General features: G+C 40.2%; 1 protein-coding gene across 1 annotated transcript in view; it reads left to right on the forward strand.

Moving 5' to 3' along the window:
* The window catches only part of P4ha3 (prolyl 4-hydroxylase subunit alpha 3), a 45,277-nt gene that overhangs the window by 5,462 nt on the left and 31,982 nt on the right, over positions 1–7,833 (forward strand). Inside the window, 2 exon segments of the mRNA XM_029555894.1 lie at positions 2,162–2,304; positions 2,950–3,173. Of these exon segments, the coding sequence (XP_029411754.1) occupies positions 2,162–2,304; positions 2,950–3,173 (367 nt within the window).

Raw genomic sequence — 7,833 nt, forward strand, 5'->3', positions numbered from 1 at the left:
ACACACACACACACACACACACACACACACACACACACAATAAATAAATAATTTTAAAATGTAGTAAAATTAATTTTAAAAAATAAGGTCATGAATTTGGTAGAATCATGCTGTACAAAATAACAAAATACTTCCAAAAAGAGGAAGAGTTTTCAAAGATTTTATTCATTTAAAGATATTTTTAACATCTTTTTGTTGTTTTTTCAATTTTATTTATTATTGTTATTTTATGTGTATGCATGTATTGCCCACATGTAGGTAAATGCATCCGTATCGTGCAATGCTGGCGGATGTCAAAAGAGGCTGTCGGATCCCCTGGGACTGGAGTTTCCGACAGTTGTTAGCTGCCATGTGAGTGCTGGGATTCAAACCGGGTCTTCTGCAAGAACAACCAGTGTTCTTAACCACTGAGCCATCTCTCCAGCCCCCATCTAAAGATATTTTTATCTCATTAAATTCCATCTCTTTACATTTTCCTTAAAACGTCCATAGCAGGGGATGAAGAGACGGCTCAGTGGTTAAAACTACTGACTACTCTTGAGAAGGATCTGGGTTGAATTCCCAGCACAAAAATGGTGGCTAACAATCATCCCTGACTCCAGTGCCAGGGGAATCAGACACCCTCTTCTGACCTTCGCCAGCACTGCATGACAGGGGTGCACTCACATACATGTAGGCAATACACTCATACACATAAAAAAAATAATAAATAAAATATTTTTTAAAAAAGTATTGAACTAGGTGGGCATGGTGGTACACACCTTTAATTCCAGCACTTGGGAGGCACAGGCAGGCAAATCTCTGTGAGTTTGAGGCCAGCTTGGTCTACATAGCATAGCAAGTTCCAGGCCAGCCAGAGATTCATAGTGAGACCCTGTCTAAATAGTAGTAACAATAAGGTATTGAACTTAGGTACAGAGTGATGCGAACAAGTTACTTTTGGTCTTAAAAAAGTATTGAACTAGGTGGGCATGGTGGTACACACCTTTAATTCCAGCACTTGGGAGGCACAGGCAGGCAAATCTCTGTGAGTTTGAGGCCAGCTTGGTCTACATAGCATAGCAAGTTCCAGGCCAGCCAGAGATTCATAGTGAGACCCTGTCTAAATAGTAGTAACAATAAGGTATTGAACTTAGGTACAGAGTGATGAGAACAAGTTACTTTTGGTCCATGAACTCTTTGTTCAGTGGACCCCATCTTTCTTTTATATCCCTAGTACCAGTGTGAAGTCTGACATCTTGGAAGTAACAATTATAGATTAGTTTATTGAATGAGCAAATACATGTCAAGCCTTGCATCTTTATACACATTGGTCCCTGTTAGTTCAAGAAACAGTCTTCTTCCCTTCATTGTTCATCTCCATGGGAACTATGGCAAAATCAACCCAGAACCCAGGCTTCTGAGTCAAGTGGGATTTGGGTTCAGTCCTGGCTTCGCCATTTACTAGCAGCAAAGCCTTGTTTTCATTCCGTCTTTTATAAAAATGACAAAACAATCTACATTAAGGTTTGTTGGGGGCAGAACAATGAGATGATAAATTCAAAGAACTCAACAGGATGCCCACTGCATGGAAAGGGCTCAGAAGTAGCAGTCAGAAACAGTTTAACAAATCCTCCAAGAATCAGATCTCTTCTTGGAAATCTTTCCTTACTTTTCTCACTCACACAGGTGAGATGCCATGCCTACAAACTACCATACCCTTATATGTTCAGTGCTCTCCTGGCATGTGTCACAGTTATTATTTGTTCCAAAATACTTAGTGTTTCTGCCAAACACTAAGTACTGAATATAGAGTAAACAGAAGAAACAGATTCCCTTGTTTGTAAACCCTTTGAGCTCAACGCTGTCTTGCCTTTTCTATTTCTTACATTTAACATGGCCAGACATCTTGTAGTTGGTCTAAATTGACTCATTCAGTGAATAAATGAGTGGACCTGCTTTTCTATTTGTGGCTTTCATGGTCTTTGTGCTTGCATGGCGTCTTTAGTTAAACTATGCACATGAGCCTCAAGAGGTTCTCTCTTCTCCTCTCTCTCTCTCTCTCTCTCTCTCTCTCTCTCTCTCTCACTGCAAATTGCTTTTAAAGTATGTCCACCACATCAGCCTTCCTGAGGCATAACAGTCGTGTGCAGAGGTGAGATATTCTCTTCCTTTCTTTCAGATTCTATGACAAGGTGCTTTCTTTGCATGAGGACTCAACGATCCCTGTGGTGAACCCTCTGCTGGCCTTTACTCTCATCAAACGCCTGCAGTCTGACTGGAGGAATGTGGTGCATAGTCTGGAGGCCAGTGAGAATATCCGAGGTAATGAGGAGGGCTGTAGAATATTTGAGAAGCTTCTAGCTCCTGACTTGGTAGTAAGGAGAAAGATTCTGCTGAGTTTTGATGAAGGGAATAGAGTGGGAGGTATTATTTGAAGTCCTAAGCTTTTGTATGTCCATAGATAGGTGCTTATGATTTGAGATTAGAAAACATCTTCACATGTGGTTATCTTGCTTGTTCTCCATTACAATCCTGTAAAGAAGTATGTACCCATTTATTTATGTGCATAAAGTAATGACCATCTAGTAGTTTCTATTTCATTACACTTTTTAATTTGAAAATGTGGTCTGTAGCAAGATCATTTCCCTAATTCATCGGACTTTGTACTTTAAGAAGTTTGTTAATTTGGGGCAGTTAAGAATAAAGAGCCCTAAAGGGCAAGACTTCAGAGCTATATAGATAGGACAGTACAATGAAGGCGTGTGACTTATTTTTCACCCCTCATTAACCATTCATTCTGAATGTTTCCCTGTCAGATAAGTGTCTTAAGAATCTACTCCATGCCAGGAACTGAGCTTACAGTTAGGAACACAAGTAAAACATTTGAACAGGTAGTCATGTCTTGCATGGAATAAAAGCACATTGCCCATTGTTGAAAGATAGATTACGTTTTTACTAATTTTATAGCTCTGAAGGATGGTTACGAAAAGGTAGAGCAAGACCTTCCTGCCTTTGAGGACCTTGAGGGAGCAGCGAGGGCCCTGATGCGGCTACAAGATGTATACATGCTCAATGTGAAGGGCCTGGCCAGAGGAGTCTTCCAGAGGGTCACAGGCTCCTCTGTCACTGACCTGTACAGTCCCAGGCAGCTCTTCTCCCTCACGGCAGATGACTGCTTCCAAGTAGGCAAGGTAACAACAGATTCTTGTGGATGAAATAAGTGGGTCCCAACTGCTTTTATGTATTTCTCATGCTTGTAATAGTAAGCTTGGAAATTTGATAGTGTTCCCATTTTCAGAGGAAGAAACAAAGGTTCAGACAGGGTAAGTAACTAAAAAACAACTTGAAGTAACAGAAGCAAATTTTGTCTTTTAACTCTTAATCTCATGCTCTCTCCATGAGAATGTGATCATATATTTAGGACACTCTTGGGTATGAATGGATTTTTTTTTTATTTTACACAGTCTCATTATGACCCTATATGACCTCAAACTCTCTATATGGCCAGGGAGAACTTGAATGTCTGATCCTCTTGCCTTTACCCCGAGTGCTGGGATTACAGGCATGTGCCACCATGCCCAGTTTGTACAGTGCTGGGAATTGAACGCAGGGCTTCATGCATGCTAAACAAACATTCTATCAGCTGAGATACACCCTTAGCCTGTGAAAAGGTTTTATTAATCGTGCCAGGACAACACACATATACTAGGCAAAAGTCATCACTTTTGCCCTAATTATCTATAGCTCCCCGCTGGTAGACGGACCAGTGGGTGGAGAAAGAAAGCAAAGCAAACCAGATGGCAGTGTGAAGGTAAGATCATAGAAACACAGCCTCCTGAGACACTCTGGAATCCCTTACAATGTTCCCCCAAAGGATTTAGAAATACTGAAATAAATTAGTGTAAAAAAAATTGAAGCTGTTTCCTTTCACATTACTTGAGGAAACAGACCCCAGGAACCTCCCATACAATGCATTTAACTGATTTTTTATCATATTGAGATTGTTTTACAGTATACTCTTTGCTAGCCTTTGCCTTCAGATGGAGTAGGGTAAATCTTTTACTTTCGAAGATGCCTACTGCAAGAAAGTGTGCCCTGCCCCCTGGCTCCTACACTGTTCATTAGCAGATCTGAGAATGGGCTTCAGAAGTCCTAGTTTCAAGTTTAGGGAATCAGTCATCCAAATCAGTGCAGAGTGGGGCTGCCTCAGTCTCTGCATGCTGTTTCTTTTTCTGAAGTCCTGAGCAGGATCGGAGCCCAGCATGGTTAATGTGAATAGCTTAATGTACAGTAACAATATGTGCTCATTGGTGAAGCCTTTCAGAACCAAAGCCATATGCTGAGAATTTATTGTCAACTTCCTGAAAGTCTTGCTAAATCTTTCTTGTTTTTCTTTCTTTCCTTCCTTCCTTCCTTCCTTCCTTCCTTCCTTCCTTCCTTCCTTCCTTCTTTCTTTGACAAAGCATTTCAAACATAAGAAATGTACATTGAATAATAAAAAAGAAATGGTCTATAAATGAAGTGAGATACATGTTCTCATGTGGCTATATTTCTTTTACAGTATTTTCCCTTCTCACCATTCACCACCTGTCCACTATCAGGTACACAGTGTCCTGCATCATGCAGTGTGTTATCCTCTGAAGTTGGTTTCTTTCACTCTGTATGTTATGCTGTGGAATGCATTCATGTTGTGTGTATTCGTAGTTCATTTCTTTTTATTGATTAGTAGTCTACTGTGTGAATATGCCACAAGCTGTTTAGTCTCCTGTTGATACTCAGATTATCTCCTGTTTAAGACTGCTGTTAGCATTCTTGTAATGTCCTGTGGATTTGTCTTCATTTCTCTCTCTCTCTCTCTCTCTCTCTCTCTCTCTCTCTCTTTATTTGTTGCTTGTTTGAGACAGAGTCTCACTCTGTAACCCAGGCTAGCCTGGCACTCACAGTAATCCTCTTGCCTCAGCCTCCCAAATGCTGGAATTACAGGCATGCTCTATGAAACCCAGTGATTTCTCTTTGATGAATACCCAAGAATAGAAATGCCAGGCCAGAGAATGGACATTAATAGTTATTAACATGGAGCCAGTTTTGTTTCATCAGTAGCTCCATAATCACTTTTTCCATGGGTTACTTTAAAGTAAACCAGTCTATTTTCTGAAGTTCTTGTCTAATTCCATGACTGTCCAGTTGTCTGTTACTCATGATGGATTATTGCTCATGATGGATTATTTCTTGATATACTTTGTTGTATCTGATTGGAAGTTTGGAAGTTTGTTTTCAGTAGGACACTGCCCCCACCCCCAAGAGAATCTGTTTCCCAGACCTATGAGAGGTTTCCTCTACCAAGTTCAAGATTTTCTTCTTCCAGGAGCTCTTGTGCTACCACTGGCATCTGATCCATTTTTATATTCCTTGACAATTAAATAATATAATCTAAGCTCTAAACGCATATGAAGCATTGGTTCACAATTGTGAACTCTCTATGGTGATATTTTATTTCTCTACCCAGATGCCAGGCAGTAACATACCAACTTTCTTGTCTCCTTAATCTAGTGGGTAAATTTTTTCTACCTCATTCTTTTGCTCAAGGTGTAGTTATTAATAGAGTCCAGTTTTACCAGAATGCCTTAGCTCCAACTCCTAGTTTTTGGGGGGCTTAAGGAAGGCTCATCTTCTGCTCCCTCATGGACATCTTGACCTGAGGTGGCTGAGCACCAAGGTTACTAAGACCCTCCCCCAGCTTAAGCATCTGCTCATGAGTTTATTGCCTAAGTTTTTAGCTAAGTTTTTTCTACCGTCTGGCATTTTCCATTTTTTTCTTGAAAACGTGTAACATCATACTTTATATATTTTATTCCAAACATCTAAATATTTGTGTTTGAAAGAATTCCAGTTATGCCTACCATATTGTTAGGATTTAAAGTTCCTCAAGGAAATGATTTGAGCTGGGATGTTGCTCAGTGGTAGAGTGCTTCCTTAGCAAGCACAAGGCACTGCATTTGAGAGAGAGAGAGAGAGAGAGAGAGAGAGAGAGAGAGAGAGAGGGCGCGCTAATTTGGCAGGGAAAAGTGTAGGGTTTTTGTTTTTGGCCTTTTTGAGACAGGGTCTCTCTGTAGCCCTAACTGGCCTTGAACTCACTATGTAGACCAGGCTGGCCTGGAACTCACAGAGATCCTCCTGCTCCTACCTCCCGAGTGCTAGAATTAAAGGCATGCACCACCAAGCCTGGCTAGTTTAGGTTTTTGGTTTTGTAAATTATTTTTCAACTCAACATTTTACGTGAGTAAGAAACTCAGAAAAAGACCAGAAAACTAAAAGAGCAGTTTGTTAGCAGACCTGAGATAGAAATCACTTTATTATTTAGGCTGCAGAGCAGTAATTATCTCTAGCTTCTGCCCTAACTGGAAATTAAACCTGAATGAAATCATTTTTTAAGAGTTCTTCCAACTTGGTGACTTTATAATTCCATGTTGCTTCCAATATTGACTTCCAGGAAATTCTCCCCGTAGGTCTGGAATTCTAGTTAACTGTAAGCTGGTAGGAGACAAGAGCTATGTCTGGTACATGCTGCCGTGTTGACTGGCATTCCAACATTTAATCAGAACTGACCCACTCAAGCTCCCAAAGCATTCCCAAGTCTGCCATCATTATGTACGGCCATGATTGGTTTTCTCGTGTGCCTTTTCTTCAAGTAGTTTAAAGATAAGAACCATCACATGCATCACACTCAGAAAGCACTGAATAAATAAATACATTTAACTCATTCTCCACATTGCTACCAGCAATATCTCCCTGAGAACACATTCAAGACTGTAATTAGCTAGGTGCATAAGTTTAATGACCATATTCCTGTTTTTCTTCACATTAGACCCCGATGAATTGAGAGCATAATCTTGGTTTTGGTTTCTGTTTCTGTTTAGTTATTAACATGGAGCCATGTTAATAACTTGTCTTAAATGCACTTCCTTTCCATCTCTTTTCATTAAAATCTTTTTCCTTCTTCAAGGAAGGCCCATCTCAGATGCCACTTCCGTGAAGCCTTCTATGCCTCCACAACACATTATGTGCTTTCTGTCAAGTCCTCACACTATTTTGTCCCATATCATATTTACTTCAGTTTACCTTTCTCTTCTCTCCTAGGTCATCAATCCTTTAAATGCAAGAAGGTGTTTAAATTTTTTATTTATTAATATTTTATATGTGTGTTTTGCCTGCATGTGTTGACCATGCATGCAATGCCCATGGAGGCCAGAAGAGGGCATCAGATTCCCCTGGAACTGGAGTTACAGGTGATTGATTAGCTGCCATGTGGGTGCTAGGAACTGAACCTGGATCCTCTCCAAGAGCAGCATGTGCTCTTAACTGCTGAATAATCTCTCTAGCTCATAAATGCAAGAAGTCTGTGTCTTCTATTCACATAGTGCAAAGTGTTATACTATTATTATAAAATAGATATTTAGGGGCTGGAGAGATTTTAACATTTTTATTATTTTTATTTTATGAGTGTATTGTTTGCATGTGTATATGTACCATCTCTGCAATGCCTGTGGAGGTCAGAAGAGGGCATCAGATCCCCTAGAACTGGAGTCATGGATGGTTATTAGAAGCCATGTGGGTGCTGGGAATCAAACCTGGGTCCTCTGTGAGAGCAGCCAGTGCTCTTACCTCCTGAACCATCTCTCCAGCCCCAAAATATTTTTTAAAATAATAAAATAAAATAGGTACTGAATAGACTGACTTTAAATGAATTTGTGATTGACACGTGCCTTCTGGAGTCCAAAGGCACTCCTACTCTGAATAATCAAACAGACATAACTGCAGGAACCAGGACAAGGGTAAGGAAACAGTGAGGTA

Source organism: Nannospalax galili, unplaced genomic scaffold (assembly GCF_000622305.1).
Source record: "Nannospalax galili isolate Female #2095 unplaced genomic scaffold, S.galili_v1.0 scaffold686, whole genome shotgun sequence".
Lineage (NCBI taxonomy): Eukaryota > Metazoa > Chordata > Mammalia > Rodentia > Spalacidae > Nannospalax > Nannospalax galili.